The 27,006-nt window shown below is 37.9% G+C and overlaps 2 protein-coding genes across 15 annotated transcripts; both read left to right on the top strand.

Moving 5' to 3' along the window:
* The first annotated feature begins 9,000 nt into the window (after nucleotides 1–9,000).
* On the top strand, nucleotides 9,001–15,098 carry LOC121998320 (probable phospholipid-transporting ATPase 4). 11 transcript variants are annotated; one of them, XM_042553185.1, is made up of 13 exons: nucleotides 9,001–9,134; nucleotides 9,217–9,365; nucleotides 9,789–9,870; nucleotides 9,964–11,927; nucleotides 12,025–12,135; nucleotides 12,310–12,586; nucleotides 12,662–12,750; nucleotides 12,845–12,929; nucleotides 13,018–13,239; nucleotides 13,329–13,454; nucleotides 13,583–13,681; nucleotides 13,764–13,955; nucleotides 14,213–15,098. In XM_042553185.1, the coding sequence occupies exons 4-13, from the start codon at nucleotides 10,111–10,113 to the stop codon at nucleotides 14,876–14,878; spliced, it is 3,684 nt and encodes a 1,227-aa protein (XP_042409119.1). In that variant the 5' UTR covers nucleotides 9,001–9,134; nucleotides 9,217–9,365; nucleotides 9,789–9,870; nucleotides 9,964–10,110; the 3' UTR covers nucleotides 14,879–15,098. The 11 variants fall into 11 exon arrangements, with proteins under 11 accessions (XP_042409119.1, XP_042409127.1, XP_042409122.1 ...); XM_042553193.1 differs by lacking the exon at nucleotides 9,001–9,134 and having other exon boundaries at nucleotides 9,161–9,365; nucleotides 14,213–14,499; nucleotides 14,564–14,704; XM_042553188.1 differs by lacking the exon at nucleotides 9,001–9,134 and having other exon boundaries at nucleotides 9,161–9,351.
* A 2,755-nt stretch (nucleotides 15,099–17,853) lies between these two features.
* LOC121998319 (protein indeterminate-domain 7-like) lies at nucleotides 17,854–20,786 on the top strand. 4 transcript variants are annotated; one of them, XM_042553180.1, is made up of 5 exons: nucleotides 17,854–17,922; nucleotides 18,395–18,589; nucleotides 18,681–19,080; nucleotides 19,198–19,974; nucleotides 20,502–20,786. In XM_042553180.1, exons 2-4 carry the CDS (start codon nucleotides 18,412–18,414, stop codon nucleotides 19,955–19,957), a joined length of 1,338 nt encoding a protein of 445 aa, XP_042409114.1. In that variant the 5' UTR covers nucleotides 17,854–17,922; nucleotides 18,395–18,411; the 3' UTR covers nucleotides 19,958–19,974; nucleotides 20,502–20,786. The 4 variants fall into 4 exon arrangements, with proteins under 4 accessions (XP_042409114.1, XP_042409115.1, XP_042409116.1 ...); XM_042553181.1 differs by having other exon boundaries at nucleotides 17,921–17,936; XM_042553182.1 differs by lacking the exon at nucleotides 17,854–17,922 and adding an exon at nucleotides 17,947–18,104 and having other exon boundaries at nucleotides 19,198–19,965.
* The last annotated feature ends 6,220 nt before the right edge of the window (nucleotides 20,787–27,006 follow it).

Raw genomic sequence — 27,006 nt, 5'->3', positions numbered from 1 at the left:
CATCTTTGCAAGGCTTGCCACTTATCCCAATGATTTTAAATTCTTGATTTGTATGAGTTGTCTTCACTCTCGAATTTTCAAAGCTCTTCTAGCCTAGCAACAACAAGCAGTGAAAAAATAATCTTAGTAGACACAATATGAAGAATGAAACAAGCAAGCTAAAACAAGTTGTCTCAATATGTATATTATATATAGGCATTCAATAACCTAGAAAATAAAAATAAAGAATAAATTCTTAATCACCTTGTTCCAGTCCAATTGGTATGCATCCTTGACATTTCACTCGTGAGTGTATCGCATAGATTTACAAATGACATTTAATAGAATATTTAATACCATAAGTTTTAGTGCATCAATGCTACCTCTAACAACACTATTAGTAAAAACAACGTAATAACTGGTGTAACTACTCAAATAATAGAAATAACACTATCTGAATGAAAAGTAGAATGGATTGTCTGCTTAAAAACTAGTAGATAAATATTCATTTAGTACATGAGCCTACTCCATGGACCAAATTTATCAATATTGTACCAAAAAGTAATGTCAAACAACACAATGATTGAGATCTAGGATTAATATTGACTTATGAACTAGAAAGCTTACAAGGAAGAAGTCTTGGGACTCATAAAAGATTTGGAGAATCTGCTCACGCTTCTCCTCCAAAGAAAGTCCTCTTTTCTTTGACTAGAAAAATATATACAACAAAAAGTACACTAATACATCTTTTACAAGGAAAGCAACTGTTCAGTCAAATTTGAAGAATGAAAGCAAATGCAACTTCATAGACAATTAGATAGTTAAGAATAGTCGTTACTACAAAACTAAGGACTCACCACTTTGCCTACTACAGGGCATTAGCACAGAGTCATCATTTCTCATACTAAATGTAGTAAAGGATTCAAGCATGAAATAACTACTTGACAAATAAATCAACAGCCTAATCTATTTCATTCTGAATCCAAGTAAACTGCAAGCAACCATTATCACTTTAAACAGCAACAAAGTAAGAAGAATGAGCTCATCTATTTTCATACTAGAGAATAATCAAATTATATTGAAAGAATATTAGGCACAATTTTCATAACTTCTTATAGAAGTGCATCCCGGTTACTAACTATCACCATGCTCCTGGTGAATAAAATTTAGCAGTCTAAATTGTTCGATGAAGAGGAAGAAGATATGAGACAGCAGCATCATGGAATGATTAAACAAGCATCACCATAAACTCCCAACCAGAAGCAGTTCCAAAATCTAGTTTCCCTAAACCCATAAATTCCAACATTCACACAGAAGGTGATAACTGCAGCACAGCATCCGCTTGAAGGCTTAGGGCTTGTGATGTTATCTTAAATTCTCACCTCTTTCTGCCGACAATAATCAAGGTCAGTCTAGTAGCTCTCGTCCTTGACCCGATCTGCTGGCCATCCAGGATTGGGACGATGGCAGAGATCAACGATGTGATGACCACCCGACGCACTCCGCTCTCCTTGGTCGCGTGGAGAACGTTGAGAGCCCCCGTCACCGCTGGATCTAGTAGTTCCCTCTGATCAGAAAGGAAACGAGGTTAGAATAGGGAGGAGGAGATCTGAAAGGGAAAATACAAACCTGGGGATCCTGGACACGAGTGATGATTCAAGGTGAGGCGAGGTGGAACACCCCGGAGACGCTGCGGATGGCTGCGAGGATGGAGTCCGGATCAAGGAGGTCGATCTGGAAGAGGCGAAGGCGATTGGAGGCGCTAGGTAGGGATCGTAGGTGCGCTGTCTCAACCTCGTCTCCTATAGAAGTTTAGGCAAAGAGAAAGTGGAAGAGGAGGGGGAGGCGGAGAAGAGAGGAGGAGGAGAAGAGAGGGGGAGGCGGAGAAGAGAGGAGGAGGAGGAGGAGGAGCACCTCCGCCTCCGCCTCCACCTAGCAATCTACACAAGCAGCAGCAACCACCCACGCTCCTGAGAAAGATCGTATGAGGCGAGAGGTTTAGGGTTCGGGTAGTCTAAGAGGGAAAATAGAGCGGCAAAAAATTTTCAGAGAGAGGGAAGCAAATCACTGCTACAACAAAAATGACAAAGCGGGGAAAAACGACAAAAGAATAAAGTCAAAGACAATGGTTTATTAAAACTGTTGTCTTTGACCCCTAAAAATGCGTTTAAAGACAACAGTTTTAGAAAACTATTGTAAAAGATGTTGTTGATTTTACAAAAAGTTGCTCAACAATAACGATTTTTACAAAACCGTTGTCTTTTATTTTTTTCGGGCGCTCAAAGACAACAATTTTTTACAACAGTTCCTTCTAAAACCGTTTTCTTTATGGTATTGTCTTTTAACAATTTTGTTGTAGTGTGTGTGACATCATATTGAGATGCACCCATTAAGTTCTATGAAAGTCTAAAGAATCCTCATGGTAACTCGACCTACTTTCGTGGCTAACCCCTCACATCTCGGTATTCTATGAGTCAGAGGATTAGGTTCACCTTTCGGTCCTTCTCTACATCCCATGGCATACAAAATCATGCTTTTGGGTTAAGTTTGTGTAAGCACAGTACAACCAAACCACAAAAAATCAATTCATAAAATAGTAAACGCAAATAAATAATGGAAAATTTCATCTACCTATCAAAAGAGCTATTCCTTAGTCCTAGAATCAAAAGTATTACTCCATGGATATGAATTTATAGAAAGAGAACATGTTTAAGTAAGCTTTTACAACTCCAAAATCAAAGAGAAAGAGACAAAGACTTATTCATAGAAGTGAAGGACATCTTCGAGCTACTTCTCCAACTCCAAACATGGACGAGAATTCCCGTGCTCATTGGAACAACTCTTCTAGGGCTTCTTGTCACTAGCCGACTCCTCTCCCCTTGGCTACGAGCCTTGGGGATCCTTTTAAAGGTTTCCATCTTCTTCATATTTGAAATTAACTTCCAAAAAATAACGAAGTTAGTAATTCTGTGGTAGTGCGTCATAGTCGTGTGGATTTGCAAATATAATGCCTAGCTATGCGAAAATTTGAGCTCTTGTTGAGATGGTGCATGTCCATGTGAAAACACATGACTGGGCCATGTGAATCTATGTGATCTCCAAGAGAATTGGCACATGACCATGTGAAAACACACGATTAGACCATGTGAGGTTCTGTGATCTCCGTGGCTTCTCTGTTTCCATTCTTCTTTATCTCGAGGAATACGTCCATGTCTTGGAACACAACAAAAGCATATTCCTTGCTTAATGTCTGTTAGAGTGTATACTAAAAGCCTAGCTTTTGTAAACATTTATTTGTTAAGTAAAAGAATCACATTGGTCAATATATGCATTTATTTATTAAATGTAATTGTTCAATTAATTTATATAGTAGACAACATGGAGTGTGGTGTCACACTCAGAAGATCATGTTGTCGGTTCTCTATAAATTATAAACAGTTGCTCGCGACTAAGATAGAAAGAAACAAACTATCAGTATAGTCATAGTGTAATTAAGTATTAGTTTATCTTGACTAATAAACTACACTAATACACTTTAAGTGTATTGAGTAGGATCATTTAGGTATTTTCTTTTTGTACTGACTTAGTAAAAGAACTAAACCTTAGTTATTATGAAAGTGTGTGCTCTTAATCCTAATATAATAACAAGCACATATATTTAATATTTATTTCTTTGATTTATCAAAGGGTGAGGTTTAGCTCGATAAATCAATATGCCCGATAAGTTAGGAAATGATATTACTTATAGTGTGTGTTGTTGATTATAGAAGGAATTTGTCTCCTAGTTATCTAGGTTGAGAATGTCCCCAAGAGGAGCTCATAAGGATTGCTATGTTAAACCCTGCAGGTGGACCTAATCCAACATGACAATAAAGTTGAGTGGTACTACTCTTGGAGCTAGATATTAATTAAGTGAGTTGTCAGTAACTTACTTAATTAGTGGACATTCATAATCTTAAACACAGGGAGACTAACACACTCATGATAAGAAGGAGCCCATAATGTAATTTGGGATTGGTGCGGTAGTGCGGTAATAACTCTCTAGTGGAATGAGTTATTATCGATGAACTTGAGTTGTGTGTTCGGGGCGAACACGGGATACTCAAGCTCATCGGAAGGCCAAAACCAATTTCTCCTCTAGGTCCCTATCGTAGCCTCATTATAGCCTCAAGTTCATCCAAATGTAAGACTCTTCTTGGTGTCCAAGAAGGGGGTCGGACCATTGCTTGGTGACCAAGCAATGGCCGGCCACATCCTCTTGAAAGGGCCGACCCTATAGCTTGGTGACCAAGCTTGTAGGGGCCGACCATAATAATTCAAAAAGGGAAGGTTGTTTTGAATTTTTAAAATCTTCTCTTTGTAGAAAACTATAAGTTTTAAAAGAGAGATTTCAATTTTTAAAACTTTCCTTATTTGAATTAGGCCACATGTTTAAATAGAGAGTTTAAAAGATTTTAAAACTTTCCTTTTTTAACCATCCTTATGGTTTAAGAAAAAAAGGAAAAGAAGTTTTAAAATTTAAATTTTCTATCACCATGTTAAAAAAGGAAATTTTATAAGAGAGTTTTTTTAAATTTTAAAACATGGTTTTAATTTTTAGAAACTTTCCTTTTTTAACTCATACTTTAGGAAAGAGAGCTTGTAAATTTTATAAGAGGATTTCTTCTTGTAAAATTTTTTAAAAAAATATTTTTCCTTTCCTTTTAATTGTGGTCGGCCACCTTGCTTGGTGCCCAAGCAAGGGCCGGCCAATAGGATTAAACCAAATTCAATCCTAAACCAAATAGGATTGATCTCAACCATTGATTGATGATTGATTCAATCAAGAGGAAAGAAAAGGAAAAATAAAAAGGAAAAAAGGAAAAACTCTTGGATGATTTTATTTTTTGTAAAAGGTTTTTCCTTATTTGTCTTGGGCAAGTAATATAAAAGAAGGGGTGAGGGGGCTTTATGAGACACAACTCTTATTCTTTTGCTTGGGTGATCTCTTGGTGTGACCGACCCTCTCCCTTCTTCCTCTCCCTTTGCTCTCTTCTCCTTGGTGGTGGTGGTGGCCGGATTTTAGAAGAAGAAGGAGGAAGCTTTTGGGTGGTGTTCATCTTGGAGGATCGTCGCCCACACGACGTCCAAGGCGAGGCGAGGAATATGACAGAAGATCTCGAGGTCATTAGCTTACAAAGAGAAGGTATAACTAGTATTTTTCTTCCGCATCATACTAGTTATTTTTCTTTGTATGAATTCTAAATACAAGAGGCAATTAGATCTAGTTTATCGAATTTATTTTTCGATTTTGTGTTTTCTTCTTTTTCAAATTTGTGATTCGATTGTTCCTTTTGGTTAATCTAAAGTTATTTAAGGAAATAAATATTAGCTTTCCTTAAAAGGCTTTGCCTAGGCGGTGGTGGTTGCTCCCATATCCAAGAAGGCCATGTGCCTCGCCATGCAGTCCTGGAAGCCAATTTTGGAAATTAATATTTATGGAATTAATAACCTAGGTAGATTTGAATCAATAGTGTTAAGTTCCGCTTGCGATTCAAATCTAAACCATTAAGAACAGATAAGTTAAATTTGGAATCAATGATGTTAAGTTCCGTCTGCGATTCCTTATTTAACTTCTAAAGAACACAAATAGGTTATTTAAGGAAAGGTTCGACACTTGTACAAAAATTTTTGTACAGTGGAACCGGTACGTTTTCCTAGGTTTAATCAACAATGTCTTCGTTCCAAGGTTCTTTTAACTTCATTTTAGCTCCTATTCTTCGTCCTATCAATGAAAACGCACAAAAACATATATTCAAACAATACTAAAGAAGAATAAATCATACAAAATATGCTTTTAGAATATCACAAAATGAGTGCAAAATACTACTAACAACTCTATATGAAATACAATCATTAGATACTAAGTAAAATCTCATAATTGAGCATGTGAAGTCATGTTTGAATCAATGTTTTCGTTAGGTATTCAAAAGATGGGCATGAGATGAAGATGAGAAGCTATCGGAACTATTCACCCTCCTCTAACTCGCACGAATTCTAACCGTTACCTCATGCTAGATGGCATTTATGTCTTCTGGACCTTCATTCTCAGAGTCTCTTCATCTCTATCGTTATTTACCTAGCATCTAGCTTCCTCAACCCGTTGTAACTTTCATCTTATCAAGATCTTTCTTGAACCCCCATGTTTAACATCTAACCTCCCTACCCTGTTAGGATTTCCATACCTAACATTCGCTCTTCTTGGCTAACTAGGATTTTTATCTTGTCCAGTTTTTTTCTAAACTTCTATGCTTAGTATTTAGCTTCCCTACCTATCAAGCTATTTGCATTTGCATGTTTAACATATCATATCAAATTACTATAAAATTTTTTAATTTTACTTACAGTTCAAAAATCAAAATTCGTGCAATTTCAGATACTCAGATTGTGATTGCATTCAAAGTCATTCCATCAAATAATTTAAACAGATTGAATTTAAATTTTATCGACTTATTTAAAGATAGGTCCAGATGAGCCAATCCACCTGGACCCGTAATTCACACGGATTAGGTTGGAGCGGACTTGGATTGACCCGTAAATCAAGGAAAAAATAATTATATGCAAGTTATCCTGAAATTGTGATCTTGAAAGCATTAGCAATAAATTAACACTACGCGAATTAGGAAAAATCATGAAAAAAAATTTGAGTTTGCACCTAATTTAATAAATACGATTTATATAGTGAGTAAACATTTAGAATATAAAGCTAAAATAAAGAAGTAAGGGGTGTTTGGTTCTTTCCTAGGAATAGAAATTAGAATGAGAATCATTGTATTGTGGAATGAGAATGAGTATGGACATGGATATCACTCTTAAAAGTAATGTTTTGTTAGTTGCATATTTTCTATCAGAATAAATCAAAATTTTCTTTTTTACCCTTAAAGGAAAATAAGAGAAAAAATTAGATGTGAGAGAAAGATGAATGTGAGAGAAAAATATGATGAAAGAGAATGATGAGAGAGAAAGTATGATGAGAAAGAATAAAGAGAGAGAAAGTGTGATGAGTGAAAATGAGAAAAGAGGGTGTGATAAGAGAGAGCATGATGAGAGAAGATGAGAAAGAAAATATGATCTAAGAGAAAGTATGATGGGAGAGGATGAAGAGAGAGAAAATATAATGAGAAAAAAATGAGGAGAGAGAGCGTGCTAAGAGAGATTGAGGAGAGAGAAAGTATAATGAGAGAGAAAGTATGATGAGAAAGAAAGTGTGATGAGAAAAAAGAGAACAGTGAATATGATGGGAGAGATTTAGGAGAGAGAAAGTATGATAAGAGAGAAAGTGTGTTGAGGAAAAAAAGGAAGGAATGTAACAAGAGATATTGAGGAGAAAAAGTGTGATGAGAGCGAAAGTGTGATGAGAAAAAAAAGAGAAAAGAGAGTGATGGGAGAGATTGAGGAGAGAGAAAGTATGATGAGAGAGAAAGTATGATGAGAAAAAAAATAAGAGTGCGATGGAAGAGATTAAGGAGAGAGAAAGTATGATGAGAGAGAAAGTGTGATGAGAAAAAAAGATAAAAGAGAGTGTGATTGGAGAGATTGAGGAGAGAGAAAATATGATGAGAGAGAGAAAGTATGATGATGAGAAAAAAAGAAGGAAGAGAGTGCGATGGAAGAGATTAAGGAGAAAGAAAGTGTAATGAGAAAAAAAGAGGAAAGAGAGTGTGATATGAGAGATTAAGGAGAGAGAAAGTGTGTGATAAAATGATGAGAGAGAACAATGAGAGAGAAGTGATATGAAAGAAAAAATAAATAAATATATTTTGATACTTGATATTAAAGGAGAAAATTTTAGTTTTAGGTTAAGGGTATTTTTGGAATAAGGAAATATTTTGATTGATGAAAATATGGTAATGACTCATTGAAGGGGAGGTTTATTACCCAATTTCAATGATTCATTCCCTTATTTGTATTCCTATTCCTATAATCCAATCATTAGGGGTGTTTGGTTGATAGGTTTGGGAATGAGGGAATGGAATGATAGTAAAAGATAGTGTTTGGATTGTGGGTTTGGGAATGACATTTTGGGAATGATTACTAGATTTATGGGAATCAACCAAACCTATATAACTTGATGAGTTTCATTTTCATTCCTATTCCCATTCCACTCTATTATCAAACACATACCCATAGTTATTTTCATCATTTAACCAAACGTCCCCTAAATACTCGACTAATTTTCATTTTTAAATCAATTCATCTATAAAATCGGACAGTAAGTATAATTAGATTTTCAAATTCAATTACGGAGATTTGAAAGTAACTTAAAATCAAAGGTACACAAAGGAAAATAAAATTTTCATTTTAACATATTTGGTTGGATTTAAAATAATTAGATTTTAATCCTTTCTATATATATTTTTTTATTTTTTTAGTGGGTTTCTAGATTGATCCGTCTAATTCGTAACACGCTTTGAGTTATATTGGATTGATAATTTTCTGACCCACAAATCGAATAGTCCCATCCCACCAAATGGATGGCTCGTCCCACCACGGATCGATCTATTTGATAGATCTAATTGTGTTGATAGAAAGTTTAATTTTTCTTTAAAAAAAATAATTTGATAGACGGTAAGAGTTGTCTAGTAACTTTAGAAGTTTTCACAAAACAGAAACAAAGAATAATCACGAGCCCATATTCCCCAAGTTAAAGATTAACTATACACTTTTGATCCATAATCAATACATGTCGCTCGAACTCAATCAGCACCCGATACAATTTGACCAAAGTGAGCCCAATTCTGGCCGAAGAAGAAATAATTCAATTAAAAAAAACATGGGCAATGAGATTATTTGCCACGCCATTTATAATATTTTAACCGGGTTTCAAAATTCAATTTGGTGGCGAGAAACAACAATATGTTGACATTTGTACGACTAAGACTTGCCAATTAATCATTTTGCCTACGAGAAGAACCCAAGATTCTCACCTGCAACGCAAAGTAAGTACCATGTCTTAGACTCTTGCGATGTGGATTACACGTGGACTAGGGCACAGAATCCAGTTCTCCCTGGACTTTTCTCTGACTCCAAAAGCATTTCCATCACGATACGCGAGGAAAGGAGTGCCCAGCCTGGACCCTGCTGGAGACCAGACATGTAATCGTGGAGTCCTAGAGGTGTCTCGTTTACTTCCAGTGGCCGGTCAAATTAGAACTTAATTAGGGTTTCCAAATTCACTGATATGTTTTTGTAACTAAGGGCGAGCGAGAAAACTGAACAGCAACCGGCTGTGAATGGTCTCGACGTCCCCGTTGCCGTCGCGTTGGAGTGCTTGGGGAATGCGATGCGTGCCTTGACTCCGATCTCCGTCTCTCGCCATTGTTAGTCGCTGGAGTAGGTTCCGACGCGTACGCCCTTTTCTCCTTTTCCAACCTAAAGGTGCTGCTTTTTGCGCTCGATCGCAGATGCTTTACTTCGCCCTTTTCTTCGAGCTGAATCCGTTTGCCTTTAGTCGGTTTCCTTCCGTGGCGGTCGGGCTTTGCTTCTTGGAAGTTTCGCCTTTTTCTGTTTGCTTTTAGTATTTTTGGCCCAATGGGAAAGTACTGTACAGAGCCGATATTTTGATCCCGTGTATCTGAGATCTTGTTGAGCCTTTTTCTGCTTGTTGAGCGTCGTTCTCCCTGACCTAGAATGGAGCTGATTATATTGTACTTCCGCGAAATCTTCTAGATTTTTAGCTGTAACGCTCAGCCCTTTCAGTTTTACTTATTTTTCTGCTTTCCGCCTGTTCCATCTTGTTTTGGAGTTTATGGGAGTAGAATTATTGGCAGGTGTCGCCTGATCGACATTGTATAAGTCTCTCTTTCTCTGCCATTTTTCGTTGTCGGCATCAGTCGCTTTGAATGCATATTTGTGAGTTAAATTTGAGGTCAAGTTCTTTCCTTTTGCATTTACAATGTTCCAAATTTCATCATAGTGAATATCGTGATGCGCTTTAATTTACAGCCAGATTTCTGATAGCGAGAACATTCTATAAGAGTGGTGGACAGCGCCAAAGTTTACAGTTGGGGAAATAAAAGAGGAAACAATTAACCTTAGATGACGGAAACCTTTTATGTTTAATTGGGAAATAATAACCCTAGCCAAAAAGAGATGGCAAGGGGAGGAGGGAGGCAAGATAAGCTTCGATGGAGCAAGCTCTACACTTTTTCTTGTATCCGTCCCCAAGTATTGTTAGACGATGAGCAATCTCATTCCCTTCAAGGTCCTGGATACTCCCGAGTTGTTCATTGTAACCAGCCCAAGTTACACCGAAAGAAACCTCTGAGGTACCCTACTAACCATATCAGCACTACCAAGTACAACATCATCAGTTTCCTCCCAAAAGCCATCTTTGAGCAATTCCGTCGTGTTGCCAATCTCTACTTTCTCCTTGCTGCTATCCTCTCTCTCACCCCTGTGACACCCTTCTCTGCTGTGAGTATGATTGCTCCATTAGCATTTGTTGTTGGGCTCAGTATGGCTAAGGAGGCATTAGAAGATTGGCGAAGGTTTATGCAGGATGTGAAGATCAATAGCCGTAAGGTCAACATCCATAGGGGAGAGGGGCATTTTGGTTACAGACATTGGCAGAAGCTTTGTGTTGGAGATATTGTGAAGGTAGAGAAGGATCAGTTCTTCCCTGCTGACTTGCTCCTGTTGTCTTCGAGCTATGAAGATGGAATATGCTATGTGGAGACTATGAATTTGGATGGGGAAACAAACTTGAAGGTTAAAAGATCATTAGAAGCAACTCTGCCTCTAGATGATGATTTGGTTTTCAAGAACTTTTCAGCCAAGATTCGGTGTGAGGACCCAAATCCTAATCTCTACACCTTTGTAGGTAACTTCGAGTACAAGCAGCAGGTCTATGCACTTGACCCTAGTCAGATCCTTCTCAGAGATTCAAAGCTTAGGAATACAACTTATGTCTATGGGGTGGTTATCTTTACTGGTCATGATAGCAAAGTTATGCAGAATGCAACACGTTCGCCATCAAAGAGAAGTAAAATTGAAAAGAAAATGGATAAAATTATCTATATTCTCTTTACCTTTCTTCTATTGATTTCATTGTTCAGTTCAGTTGGCTATGCTGCCAAGACAAAAATTGGGATGCCACACTGGTGGTATTTGCAACCCAATAAGACTTCGTATATCTACAATGCTTCAAAGCCTGCTTTATCTGGTTTCTACCATCTCGTCACTGCTCTTATTCTTTATGGATACTTGATACCTATCTCCCTTTATGTTTCAATAGAGGTTGTGAAGGTCTTGCAGGCAAAATTCATTAACCATGATGTTCACATGTGTGATGAGGAGACAGGGAAACCAGCACAAGCACGGACATCAAATTTGAATGAAGAGCTAGGGCAAGTTGACACTATTTTATCAGATAAAACTGGCACCTTAACTTGCAATCAGATGGAATTTTTGAAGTGTTCCATTGCTGGAGTGTCATATGGTGTTGGTTCTAGTGAAGTGGAAATTGCTGCTGCAAAGCACTTTGCATCAGAGGCATCAGTTACGTCTGAGCAGCACATGAATGCCCAAGATTTTTGGGAGGATACTTGGGGTGGTTTTGGTTCTTCAGAAATTGAATTGGAGGATGGGAGGAGCTGCTGGGTTAAGAAGCAAAGAAGGCCTGCAATCAAAGGTTTTAGCTTTGAGGATGATCGCTTAATGCATGGAAATTGGGTAAAGGAGCCTAATGTGGGTACTGTTCACATATTTTTCCGTATACTTGCTATCTGTCACACAGCAATACCCGAGTCAAATGAAAAAACTGGTGGTTTTACATATGAAGCCGAATCACCAGATGAAGCAGCTTTCCTTGTTGCAGCCAGAGAATTTGGATTGGAATTCTGTAAGAGGACTCAATCAAGTGTCTTCGTAAGGGAGAAATATTCTTCTTTTGAGGATCCCATAGAAAGGTACCTTAATCTTTGTGTTATCAACTTGTTATTATTTCTGTCATCTGTGCTCAAGTAATTAAAAAAAAATTCCTTTACTTTTCTCTGGTTATCTCAGGGAATTCAAAATTTTGAATCTGATGGAGTTTAATAGCAAAAGGAAAAGAATGTCAATTATTGTACGGGATGAAACTGGGCAGATTATTCTCTTATGCAAAGGTGCTGACAGGTACAATTAGATAATTCTCTTATTCAACATAAATATTTCTTTTGCATTCCATTTTCTTTGCCACTCTCTCATGTTCAATTATCTGCTAATGTTCTAAGTTCATCTAGTGTGCACTATTGTGCCTGCAAATTCAATTTTGTCGATTTTAAAAGATTTTCATTTTGTACCAAACAGTGTTATTTTGGATAGACTGTCAAAGAATGGAAGAATGTTTGAAACAGATACAATAAAACATCTAAATGAATATGGGGAAGCAGGCCTACGGACATTGGCATTGGCCTTCCGGTTTCTTGAGGAATCTGAATATTCTGCATGGAACGCTGAGTTTCTCAGAGCAAAAACTTCCATGGGTAATGATAGGGAAGCTGAACTGGAGAGGGTTTCAGACATTATTGAGCAGGATTTGATTCTTGTTGGTGCAACTGCTGTAGAAGACAAATTACAGAAAGGAGTAAGCTTGCAATTTTCCACTTTTTCTGTTGACCTTTGTATGTTTCAGTCCTTCGAACATAAATTGTTTTCACAGGTTCCTCAATGCATAGACAAATTAGCACAAGCTGGTCTCAAGATATGGGTTCTTACAGGTGATAAGATGGAGACTGCAATCAACATAGGGTATGATCATCTGGTTACTAGTGATCATTTGAATACAAAAACTATAGATCATTCACTTGACCTATGCACAATAAACCTTCAATTTCTGTTGCAGATTTGCTTGTAGTTTACTTAGACAAGGCATGAAACAGATCTGTTTATCCCTTGTAAGCCATGGCATGCCCTCACGAGATTCAACAGTATACTTTCATCTTATCATATGTTGCTGTATTTTCCCCCCTCATGCTCTGTAGTTTGTTGACTTAGGCACCTTTGCATATCTGTTAGATAACTGCTCAGGCTGCAAAGGACAATATTTTGATGCAAATAACTGATGCTGCCCAACTGATCAAGCTAGAGAAGGATCCTAATGCAGCATTTGCTTTAATTGTTGATGGAAAAACTTTGACGTATTGTCTAGAGGATGACCTGAAGAACCCATTTTTGAGTTTAGCAGTTGATTGTGCTTCTGTTATATGCTGCCGAGTCTCACCAAAACAGAAGGCAATGGTAGAGTTTTAGCATTTAACATTGACCTTATCATGTAATATAATATCAGTTGGGAGTATCAGTTTTGTGTTTCTTACCTCTTATTTCAGTTAACTCGGTTGGTTAAAGAAGGCACACGTCAAACTACTCTAGCAATAGGAGATGGTGCAAATGATGTGGGCATGATTCAAGAAGCTGATATTGGCATTGGAATTAGTGGTGTAGAGGGAATGCAGGTGTGTTTTGTTATGGCATGATGCTTGTATGACATGTTAAAACTTACCTTAGCACTTTTTTAATAATCTAAGCTGGGCAGAGGATGACATCTTGTGTGTAAAATTAATAAATGTTGGTTTTTTTGCAGGCTGTCATGGCTAGTGATTTTTCCATTTCTCAGTTTCGTTTCCTTGAACGACTTCTTGTTGTCCATGGTCATTGGTGCTATAAAAGGATAGCTCAGATGGTTAGTATTGATAACTTATCCATGTTTTGCAAATCATATATTGTTGTCTAAACTCACTCTCTTGTATTATATATTTGTTCAGATATGTTATTTCTTCTATAAGAACATAGCCTTTGGCCTTACAATTTTCTATTTCGAGGCATATACTGGCTTCTCTGGGCAATCTGTATACGATGACTGGTACATGATACTATTTAATGTCATTTTAACCTCATTGCCAGTGATATCACTAGGAGTCTTTGAGCAGGATGTTTCTTCAGAAATATGCTTACAGGTATTATTTTTTATATTATAGTTTATTATTTTATTTTTAGGATGATATATGCTTGGTGGTATTTTTTATTATTGCATAATAACAGCGTAGAATTGTTATTCTTTTTCACACCTTTTGAAATATTTGTTTGTATGGTTTATGCCATCACTATACGACCCAATGATGATCATGCGTGTTTTTGGATCCTTAGACTTCTGTTTAGCTCTTTAGTTTCTGGACATGGAGCTTGTTTAATATCTTGGCTTGCCTTCCTGCAGTTCCCAGCATTATACCAGCAAGGGCCAAGGAACCTTTTCTTTGACTGGTACAGGATTTTTGGTTGGATGGGAAATGGCATCTACTCATCCATTATCATATATTTCCTAAACATACACATATTCTACAATCAAGCATTCCGCTCTGATGGTCATACAGCTGACATGGTTGCTGTTGGAACAGCCATGTTCACCTGCATTATCTGGGCTGTGAACTTGCAAATTGCTATAACAATGAGTCACTTCACGTGGATCCAACACCTCTTTGTTTGGGGCAGCGTTGCCACTTGGTACATTTTTCTAGTTGCATACGGCATGTCGTCCTTGCATTTAATATCCGGAAATTCCTACCAGATACTTCTGGAAGCCCTTGGTCCTGCTCCAATGTATTGGGCTGCAACACTTTTGGTCACCCTTGCCTGCAATATTCCTTACCTGGCACATATATCCTTTCAAAGAGCCTTAAATCCACTCGATCATCATGTGATCCAGGAGATCAAGTACTACAAAAAGGATGTGGAGGACCAGCATATGTGGAAGAGGGAGAGGTCGAGAGCAAGGCAGAAGACTAAAATTGGTCTTACAGTACGGGTAGATGCCAAGATCAGGCAGCTAAGAGAGAAGCTGCAGAAGAAAATGCCATCTTTAGGCAACCAAACTCAATCATAATCCTGTTTGTACTGAGTCTGAATGTTTTTATCTTTTAAGAGGATAGTTTATAGGTTAGCTTCTGTATCATATCTATACCAATTTACGAATTGGAGTCAGAGCTCTGTGGAAATAGAGACATGTAGATATAGCTAAAATTTTGTTTCATTTCTGGTTGCTATCGAGATGTCTTCTTTGTAAAGATTGATATTCTGTGAAAGTGAGTATGTCTTCGATCAAACTAGTGTAGTCGGACAGGAATTCAAGATCCGTGTACGAGCAAAATGTGTTGTTATTGAAGTTGCTTGATAGTTGTAGGCAAGAATTCTAGCTTTTCTACCGCACCTATAGTTCTTTAAAGACATCAACATTAAGTGGCATTACAAGCCTTTTCTGGCCATGTGTTTTAAACGCCAAGGCAGTTTATCTTAGATTTGTTGATAGTTTTAAAGAGAGTGAGATTGCATGAAGAAAATTATAGTAAAATGTTTTTATTTTATCTAATAAGAAAAAGATATATTCTACATAACAAATGAAACGCTCTATATATCAAGGTCAATCAAACCATGACAAGTTTGATATAATATTAAGGATTGGTTGTAGCTGATCTACAACATCAGATTGCTCATGTTTTATCTTCTCATGGTAATATTTTGATCGTTTTATGGGGTTATTTTATTTTGATAAAAACAACTTGATTGTGACTCGTGAATATCTAATAAGTGGTCTTTTCCAAAAACTTCTTAAGACAAGGACTGACGGACATCTCCGATTTCCCAATGATTTTTGCTGTTGTTTTTTCCATTGATAGAAGGAATTTCCTGATTTTCTGTTTTTCTATACAAATCCAAGCAAAATTATAGAAGGAATTCAAGATCCTTGAGGTTTATGATTCCCGGTCCACCGAAAGTAGTTGGGTAGCAGACAAATCGTGTCGAGATTGCCAAAGTTATTGAGTTCCTGGATAAACCAACCATGAATTAGATACACCTATAAGAGATAGATAATCATAGAGCACAGTTGTCAAACAGATCGATCGGTGATGAGACGGGTCCCTCTGTAATGGCGCAGGTTGCCTCGTCAGAAACTCATTACCCGGTGGGACGGCCTGTCTGTGATGGGGCGGATTGGCTCATTAACAGCCCATTAATATGGGATGAGGGTTAGATGCCCAACCCAATAAAAAATAGAATAATAAAAAGTTTCTATAATTCATATATATTCATAAAATTTCAACCCAATCCTTTTAAATTATTTGATGGATGGATGGATGGGTCAATCAAATTTGACGGATCTATCATAACTCATTATTAATTAGAAACTTCAAACTTCAAGCTTTTAGAAATAACTTTTGCTAAGCAGCATGACCAAATATCTTTGCTAAGGCCTCTCCTTTGAGAAAGTGGATTCGTTATAATTGATTTTGAACCCGGTGAAGGAGGAGATGGCTTTTAAGATGATCTACCTCAACTCTGAAGAAGAGAAGAGAAGAGAAGAGAAGAGAATTGTCTTGTATTCTAATCTGTGTAAAGAAACTTTCTCTCATTTAGTTTTTGAGTGTTCTCGTGCAAGTTTATTGGCCTTTCATTAGAGGCCTCGATCATACTCTTGGATGGATTCTCTTTCTGCTAGATTATGTTGGACTCTTAATCTTTTCATCAAAGGATGATTGCTCTTTCATTCAGAAAGCTTGGTATGCTTGCATCTTCTGATATTTTCCAATTCGCAATGCTGAAATTCTCTTGGCTCTCTATATTGTTTCCACCAGCCAATCATGAGTGAAGTTGTTCTTGCCTTTGTTGCTTGCTATACTTTCTCATACTCGTCTTGTTTCGTTCCTCTTCAATAATGCATCATAATTAGGCAAATAAAAGTTTTATAAGAGTTAGAACACTTCCAAGAATCCACATACGTATATAGGCAAGAAGTTTATTATTACTACAGAGGAGGATCATAGATTGATTCAGTATGAGACAGGAGATGAACACCTACACGAGGATAGGCCAAATATTCAAGCAACAGTATAAGTATTGTGGCACATAACTTTTGACAAAAGCACGACACGTTAATATGCCTAGTACACATGGTTGGCCAGAAATCATAATCTTTTTGAAAGGGAGAGATCGAATGTAAAAGATATTTATAGAAAGATACAGATACATTTCTATAGAATTTTGAATATATATTCAGATTTGATACTTCATCGAATATGATAACATATTTAAAGCTAGCGTTGTACATTTTTTTAGCTATATTATATGCATATTTTTTATATATAAAAAGTATTACTAGTGAAAAAAAAAGTAAGACATATCTTTATCAAGGATTTTATTTAAAGAGAAGTTGTCTTTTTTTTTTAATGTTTTGTTTTCCTCTTATATAGTATTATCAATGTTGATATATGGCCACTATCAAGTAACAGAAGTGTATGAAGAGAGGAAGGCTTGGGTCTTAAGAAAATTGATAAGAGATAATTATGCATGTTTGTCCATGTGAATTCACTCAATTGCCCAATCATTAATTCTAATGTAAATCTAAAAAGCAGCTGGTGCCTAATTGCTTTCCCCACACACTACTCCCAATTCTTTCGCTTTGACAAATTTAATCAAGAGCCCATCATTCTTCCCAAAACATGCATTCCTTTCATCTTACTTTTCCCCTTTTAGGACAAAGTTCAAGTCATTAACTTAATACCACGCACACAAAAAAGCTACATATATAGCACGCACGTACGAAGGAATCTTCTCCACAAATTAACTTAAGGAGTTGTGCCATGCCAGTGTTGTTGTATTAATATATTAGTTAATTTTACCATAGTAAATAGTAGATACAATAAAAATCAACTTAGTTTCTTACAGAGTATAAGTTGGTAAAAAGGAGCTGTGCTTGTCTAAGTGTCCCCTCAATCCGTCTCATAATTAATAGGAGAGGAGATAAATTATAAATAACTGCTAACTCTTGAAATAGTGACGGTCTTAGAGATTATAGTTCGTACAAGAAAGAGAGATAAAGGCATGCAAAGACAGCAGCAAGTGCGACGCCAGAGCTTGTTCTGTACATTGTGGGTATGTATTGAATGGTGAGGATTAATTGCAACATTCATTTGCTTCCCTCATTCGCTTTTCTCTCTCCCTGCAAGAGGACTGCTTTCTCGATCACTTCAACGGTTCAACCTTTAGCTGTTGTCCATATGAATTGCAGAATTTTGAAGCAGTTTTTGGTCTCTGATCATATCAGTTAGCTTTTGGTAGTATTCTCAAGCTTTTTGTTCTTAGTGTCTGAGCCTTCGCCAGGGTTGTCTCTTCTCCTGTTGACACTAGTTTCAACTGGTTGTACATGTATATACATATATAAAAAAAAAAGAGAGAATTGTTTGGTTTTTTGGAATGGATCGTAGGGTGTTAGAATTTGCTCTAGGTTCCTTGAAGAAAGAATAATTCAGATCATGCATGTGTTCCCTAGCTAGATCTGCATGCTCGCTGTCTTGCTCTAGCTATCTAGTCCTTTGCTGATCTAATAATTCAGGAAATTTAACAGTATAGTGTCGAAAGGAGATGATCTCAATCCAGCAGCAGCAGCAAGAGGAAGTGGTGGTGGTGGTGGACGAGAACATGTCGAACCTCACCTCTGCCTCCGGGGAAGCAAGTGTCTCCTGTAACCAGCAATCCAACTCCTTCGCCTCCCCCAACCCAAACCCTACCAGGAAAAAGAGAAACCAACCAGGAAATCCAGGTGAATTATACGTCTAATTATTAGCATATGCAGGATGAATACATAGTTTGTTTCTTTCCCAATTTTTTGATCGTGGTCGCTCTGTACGTAGATCCAGAGGCTGAGGTAATGGCGCTGTCGCCGAAGACGCTGATGACCACCAACCGGTTCGTGTGCGAGATCTGCGGCAAGGGATTCCAGCGGGACCAGAACCTTCAGCTCCACCGGCGGGGGCACAACCTGCCGTGGAAGCTAAAGCAGCGGAGCAGCAAAGAGGCGGTGCGCAAGAAGGTGTACGTCTGCCCGGAGGCCAGCTGCGTCCACCACGACCCCGCCCGCGCCCTCGGCGACCTCACCGGTATCAAGAAGCACTTCAGCCGCAAGCACGGGGAGAAGAAGTGGAAGTGCGACAAGTGCTCCAAGAAGTACGCCGTCCAGTCCGACTGGAAGGCGCACTCCAAGGTCTGCGGCACCAGAGAATACAGATGCGACTGCGGCACCCTCTTCTCAAGGTATCGTCATCAGTAACTAATTAATTAAACAACAGATATTCATTCTCAAATCAATTTTGGTTTTTGGTTTTTGGTTTCTTGTTTCTTGTTTCTCGATCGATGCACGCATGGTTGCAGAAGGGATAGCTTTATCACGCACAGAGCCTTCTGTGACGCTTTGGCAGAGGAAAGCGCGAGGGCAACAGCAGCAGCAGCAGTCAATCACCAAAACCCAGTGCTGCTCTTCCCACAATCTATACCTCTTTATGACGAGCAACAGCCCTCTAATATCCTTTCTCACACTGATCAATCTCATAATCACATCATCCCACCGTGGTTGAGTGCCACCTCTCCGAATCAGTACTTGATATCAAGCCAGCCGCAATGCCCTCTGCCTCCTCCTCCTCCGTCTCCATTAATCTTCAGCGCAGCTGGATTGGAAGAGCATCCAGTTGCTCCGCCCTTCCAAGCCACTGCGCACATGTCAGCCACTGCGCTGTTGCAGAAGGCGGCAGAGATGGGTGCAAACATGAGCACTAGGCCTCCTGTCCACTTAGGTCTCATGGCAGCTGCAGCTGCAGCTACTGCTTCTTCAATAAGTACTCTTCCTCATCTTCCTCTCGTGCAAGAATACATGGCTACTACGACCACAAATGCTCTCTTGTCAAGCACTGTGATGCAGGGATCGAAGAAACAGCCAACTAGTCTTGGAATGGCTGAACAGCAAGGAAGCAGAAATGGTGATGGGATGACAACTAGAGACTTCTTAGGATTGAAGGCGGCGCCGTTCCCCCATCGAGATATTCATAACTTGACGGAATTGGATCCAAATTGCTTGAGCTCCTCCTGCACTTATGATCAGTACCAACAAAGAAGGATGAAGCCATGGCATGACTAGCTAGTAAGGTAATTAAGGTAGGTAAAATACATATTTCTAAGTTAATTTTTTCTACTTAGATTTAATGATCGATCGTCACTAATAATTCTGATTATATATCTAAATTGATTTGCATTGAGTTATGAGACTCATCTTACATAGTCAACTAATTAAAAAGTGTTTTTCTGCCTTTCTACATATTTTTATGTTTTTTAAGATATAGATGTTTATAAAATTAGAGTACAGTTAATTACCATTATGGTAATTATCTTTTAGTTAAACATTAATTTACATGAATGCCCTATTGATAAATTAATTAATCAATGCATTAGCTAAAGACTAGCTATGTTTTTCATGATTGTCAAGGTAATTAAGTAAGCTAAATCAAAATACTTAGAGGGATAGATGAATTATTTATTAACTTTTATTACAGTGATAATTATAAACATTTGAGTTTGTTACTATTTCTCACAAATCTAGCAACTTAATTGAAAAAAAAATATATGCGATTTTACACTTTTTATATCTTCTTTATGGATAACATATTTGCCATCTAATTAATCAGGTTGCTTAAATGAGAACCATCCGAGCCAAAATGCATGAAAGACAACTGTTGATGATTAGAAAAGTGCACTCAAAAGGACGAACCAAAAATGAGGTGACTACTGTAACTCTGTACATGTATTGAGGACGGACTGAGTCTCCTGCATGGAAATTCATGCGACTCGTGTAGATCGATCGATCAGCGAATGAGCATGTTAATTTATAAGTGTATATGAAGAGCAGAGTACGGATATGATAAATTTCTTTGGACGCATTTCAATAAATATCGACTATTTATTCGATATTAGCTATCCATTGTTTTTTTGTTCCAGAAGGTGACTATTACAATTAACATTTTCTTCTTCTCTCAGTTACCTTCTTGTCATTTAAATGATTCTATCTGCCATTAATTCGTTCATAATCTCTCACTTACATTGTTGAAATGGTCCATGGTTAACAATGGTATCGAGTATCATATATACAACATGCAGGCTGCTTTACTTGGAGATAACTGATCATCAACGTTTTTTTTTTCTTCTGAGAACTGAAGATTAATATTAACTATTGACTTACTGAAGTTATATATAACACCATATTTTAATGTTATTATCTGTGTAGGCATTTGTCACTAGCTATTTATAAGATTGTTAGATGGCCATAGCAATATATTATCTTTACTTTTACTATATATAACTAAACTTTGAGTTTATTAATAAAATACAAGGATGAAACAACCAAAAACAATTTGGAAGCACTGTTGTGAGACAGAATTTGATATTGGATCTTAAAGAAGGTTAGAGCAATTAGAGTAGAATTTGGCATCAAAAGTGTACGAGTTTGTGTTGCATGTAATAATTTGCCCTCGTTTTTAAAAAATGAATGAGAAGATAGAAATTAATTTTTATTTTTTTTATATTTTGTTGGTAGAGGAAGGAGAGTTTTGGCATAACAGTAAAAGTGTTGCCATGTGATCAAAAGGTCAAGGTTCGAATCCTGGAAACAGTCTCTTGTAAAAAGCAAGATAAAACTATGTACAATGGATCCTTTCCCGGGACCCCACATGATGGGAACACAACACAAATCCAATTTAACACTTCATTTTTTAATTGTTGCAAACCAACATGTCATACTTAGATCGAGCACAACACAAATCCAATTTAACACTTAAATTTTTAATGGTTGCTAACCAAACACTGCTCAAAGCAAGTAATGCTAGCAATGGTCATAAACTCCACCTAATTAGCATGGCTTAAGTGATGGTTCCGACCAAAAATATCATGGATGGTGAAATCATTAGTTAATGAATGAGTTGATGTGTGTGCTCTCTGAAGATCGCACGTCAGTGAAAAAGATGAGGAGTACTCATTAGGATCAAAATAATTCACATATCTTTACAATTGTATAATATTATCCATTTTGAACCTAAACTCTTGTGAATTTATTTTTGGACTCTATCCAAAAGATCTCATATTAATGAAGATATATTTTATCTTTTAAACTCATGCTCTTTGCTATATATTTCTAATATGGGACTTTGATTGTATTCCCAACAATCTTCTCCTCAACTTCTCAACCGAAGGACCGTCATTTTCTCATGGTTCGAATCTTTCCTCAAGCATCCAGTCACTATTGATTTGTTCCGGGTCTCCTCTTAAATATTCGATCACTATTTATCTCTGCTCTGGTCTTTGAAGATTTTTTCACTCCCCTAGGATTTTTGCCTAGATACCTCAAACTCTTAAAACAAACTCTTAATTTTTTCCGGGTCTCCTCTTAAATATTACCTCAACCTCTTGCACTTTCCTTTTGACTATCCACCCTTGACTTACTTGGATTTTTCAACACTTAGAGTTCACTCCCCTAAGTTTTCCACCAAGCATCCAGTCATCTCCTTCGTTCAATGTCACACACATAACTTGATTTGGACTATGATACTAATACCACTTGTTACGACCAAAATAATTCATATATCTCCATAATGGTATGATTTGTTCACTTTAAGTGTAAGCCGTCCTGAATTTATTTTTGAACTTTACCTAAAAGACCTCATATCAATGGAGATATTTTTCATCTTTTAAATTCATGATATTTTTCATGTATTTTCAATATGGGACTTTAATTGAATTCCTAACAAGGAGGACTTGAAATGCACTCCAACAGAGAGTTAAAATAACATTGGAGAGAAATCTTGGTAGGTCACTCTGATGCTTAAATTAGAGTTTGTTTGAGGTATGTAGCTAACGGAAAAGAAAGTGCAAGAGTTTGAGGTAGCCGAAACGAGCACTTACCTTGTTTAGGATTTATACAGCTGTCAAAAAAGTATCTCCATGACAAACAATGCATTCTCCTTCATCATCTCATATATATGAGCTAATGAGAGGACTAGAACGGATAGTCGTTAGCTATCTGGTCATTCACTAATTGGCACATATTTGAAGGAGGACATCTAAGAGATCAAATCTGATAATTACATAACCATTCTCTATTTACACTGTGCCACATATTTTGGAATATTCCCAGTTGTTGTCAATGGGCAAAGTAGGGCATGATCCATGGATACGAAAATGAGGTCGACGTTAAGTAACCTTAATTATAGATGAAGTCGGTGACTAAGGTCAAGACCGAGAGAATGTCGAGATCTAAGATCGAATCATGGATGTAGTCGGTGGCTGGGATCAAGTTCGGGATAGGTTGGCAATTGAGGTTAAAGCTGGGACAATATCGGTGATTGAGACCAAGCCAGGTGCGATGCTAGGATCTGATATTGAGGTGTGAAAGATGTCAGCGATAGAGACCGCCATGGGAGATGTTGGTAACTGAAGTGTAGGAAGGATGCCAGGATTTGAGATTAAGACATGGATAATGTCAACGACTAAAGCTAAGATAGGAGTGATGCTGGGGACTGAGACTGAGGCATGGAAGACGTCAAGATTTGAGGTCAAGATATGGATGATGTCGGTGACTAAGGGTGAGATAGGGGCGATGTTGATGACTAAAACATAGGCCTAGATGATGTCGGGATCTGAGATCGAGGCATAGGTGATGTTAGTATCCGATGCTGAGATAGGGATGATGTTGGTGATTGACATTAAGGCATGATTGATGTTAGAATTCGAGGTTGAGACATGGATGATGTCGGTGATTGACGTTGAAACAGGAATGATGTCGATGATTGAAGCTAAGTCTGAGTAGTTGTCTTATCTAAAAAAAATTGTATTCCTTGGAATGAGTATGATTCAACCAAACCCTTTATCTCATCTGGGCTAATTAAGTCCGATTTCTTTTGGTCAAGTTTGATCCACCGTAATTTTAATTTTGAGTGACAATTCAATATGACTTTTAACTATATGGGTTGTGGCTGCAGGATTTCGCCGTATCAATGACCCTCGGCCAAGCTTAAACTCATAAGCTTGATAATTTAAAATATATATAATTTAATAACTTAAAATATTAATTCAATTCTAAAAATTAATAAAAACCACCCTGTCTCTTCTCTATTTCTCTCTTAAAAGAACATTTGTATTTAAGTGTATATATTCTTGTTGCCGCACCTCTAATTTCTGAACCTTGCGAATGGATTAATAAATGCTGTAAAAATGTAAATTAAGATTATCATTTCCATCAATGCTTTGCTTCAACTATTAAAAAGATCGATTTACGCCAAAACATGCAGTACTTTAGTATTTATAAAAGCTCCTTTCTTGCGAATATATAAACATGCCTGAGTGCACGGTCGACGGGGGGCATCAACCTGTGTTGCAATTAATTAAGTGGAAAAAAGGACAAATGACCGATCCTAGTCCTCGTTTGTGGATATGACGGGGCTGGCATGGCAACAAACTAGACGAGGACACTTTTCAGTCGAGACAGAGAGAGCATATATAAAGAGAGAAGAGGTTTTCAATAATGTGGATGATTATGTCCGGAAATTAAGTAGATGAGAAGACCGATTATGTGAAAGGGTTAGAGGGTTCTGTCTAAGGATGATAATTGGTCGGATTTTGGTTGAATTTTATATTCTCCGTTTTCATATTCATCAGGTATAGGATCTCCGATGGGTATACTCATACTCATTAAATGGTCGGATATCTTCTATAGTTATATTTTTTCTTCTTTCTATCCAACTATTATCATTCAACAAAAAAATATTAAAATTAACAACCTGTTAAAATATATATATATATATATATATATATAAAATTAAAAAAATAGATTAAACATCTATATAGTCTCCTCCTAATATCAACAAAAATAGTAAATTGATTTTAGAAAAAGAAAATTTTCTTTAATATATGTATATATATTATTTAATCGGGTATTCGAGTCGGGTTTCGCGTATTGATAGTCCCTCCATACCCTCCTCCATTCGGATCGGATGTCGGATCCTCCATTGAGTTCGGGTGAAATTGTCATCCCGAGTTCTGTCTAGAAATGAGAAGAGTATGTAATCTCTATCTAAGTGTAAGTAAATGAAATAAAAAACATAATACACCTAGTGATCTGCTCTGTTATATTTTATCAGGTAGATTGGTCTGTTCGGCCAAGAAAATTAATTGGCTCGATTCGATCAGGAAAATTAGCGGATTGAATGCTCTACTCTATCAGGAAAATTGACTGGACTTGACCTGGAAAACTGTTGGACCTGGCCTGGAAGATTGACAGGTTAGATACTCTACTTTACCGGGAAGATTGACTGGACTCGACCTGGAAGACTATTGGACTCGGCATGGAACAGTGGCCGGTCAACTCTGACCTGGTCTACCTATGAAGACTGATCGGTCGGCTCAATCGGAAAGAAATAGTCATTGACTTCTCTTGACTTTGACTTTTTTAGCCCTTGTGGTAGTTCTACTATTCATCGTATCATAAGTTTCCTATTCAAATTTAGGCGAAAGAAATATGAGTCTGATTGATTAGACAATCTATTGTTCAACTAAATTGTTCTCGATTGATTGAACTAAGTTTATTGTAAGATCGATTGCCCCCATGGCAGAGTTGGGAAAGGGAGCCGATGTTTGTGGGGGCTATCCTTTTTTTAATTGGACAAATTTTCCAATTTGATTGGAAAAATGCCGTCGGAAATCTCGCACGGGAGTGTCTGTCGATCAGATTGTTGTTGATTGAAGTTTGACTGGTAGATGACCTGCTGTTCGGAATTAGATGTTTAGCCGATAGGAAACTGAGTTATTGGAATTGCCAATTAATTCTGATTGGAATTTGACTAAATTTTACCAACCGGCTGAAATTTTATTTTGCCAAGCTGAATTGGAATTTTCTCTTGGACTATTTTTGGATTGGTTTGACAAATTTTCTTACTTGAAATTGCTCAGATTGGTAGATCGACGTTGTGTTTATTAGAGCTGCCGAGCCGCTTGAAAAAAATGGTGTCAAGCGGACGACAGTCTGTTGAGCAAGTAATAGATGCTGGCTGAGTGGTGCCGGCTGAGCAGTTGAACGGTGTTGGCTGAGCGGCTGAGTCATGCCAAATGAGGGATGAGTTCGAGCGATCGAGGATTTGAGATAAATGTCGAGGAATCGGATATTTGCTGGCAATGCCGAGCGGACGGCGATATGCGAGTGGTGCCGAGTGAGTGACGATTTTGGCATGTGCCGAGTAGAGCGGTGAATGAGATGACTACCGAGCGGAGCAGTGAGCGAGACGAGTGTCGGGCTGAGCAACTATTGAGATAAGAGCTAGGTAAAGTAGCTGTTTAGATAAGATAAGAGTAGAACAAAGCAACTGTTAAGATAACAACCGGCCAGAGCGGTTGTTTAGATAAGATAAGAGTCGGGCAAAGTGGTTGTTGAGCTAAGAGCCGAGTTTAGATAAGATAAGAGCAGGGCAAGACGGTTGTTGAGATAAGAGCTGGCAGAATAGCTATGGAGATAGGAGCTGGGTAGAATGACTGTTGAGATAGGAGCCGGGCAAAGTAGCTACTAGATACCCGTCCAGGGATTTAACTTGACCGAGCAGTCTTTGGGGTGTGTGAGCTGTGTACGCATATAACTCATCTCTGGAATAAGAGTTTGGGACCTGACCGGGAGGTCGTTGGGCGCGTGAGCCGTGCACACTTATAACTCGTACGGGGGCGAGAGTTTGGGAGGCGTGTGAGCCATGCACGCTTATAACTCATCGTTGGGATGAGAGTCTGGAACCCGACTGGATAGTCGTTGGACGTGTGAGCCGTGCACGCTTATAACTAGCACTGGGACGATAGTCTGGGAGGTATGTGAGTCATGCACACTTATAGCTTATCGTTGGGATGAGAGTTTGGGACCAGACCAGATGGTCGTTGGACGCGTGAGCCGTGTACACTTATAACTCGCACTGGGATAACAGTTTGGGAGGCGCATGAGTCGTGCACACTTAATAACTTGCACGGGGGCGAGAGTTTGGGAGGCGTGTGAGCCATGCACGCTTATAACTCATCGTTGGGATAAGAGTTTGGAACCCGACTGGATGGTCATTGGACGTGTGAGCCGTGCACGCTTATAATTGGCACTAGGACGAGAGTCTGGGAGATATG

The sequence above is a fragment of the Zingiber officinale genome, chromosome 6A (genome assembly GCF_018446385.1).
Source record: "Zingiber officinale cultivar Zhangliang chromosome 6A, Zo_v1.1, whole genome shotgun sequence".
Lineage (NCBI taxonomy): Eukaryota > Viridiplantae > Streptophyta > Magnoliopsida > Zingiberales > Zingiberaceae > Zingiber > Zingiber officinale.
This window is presented reverse-complemented; position numbering and strand designations above follow the sequence as displayed.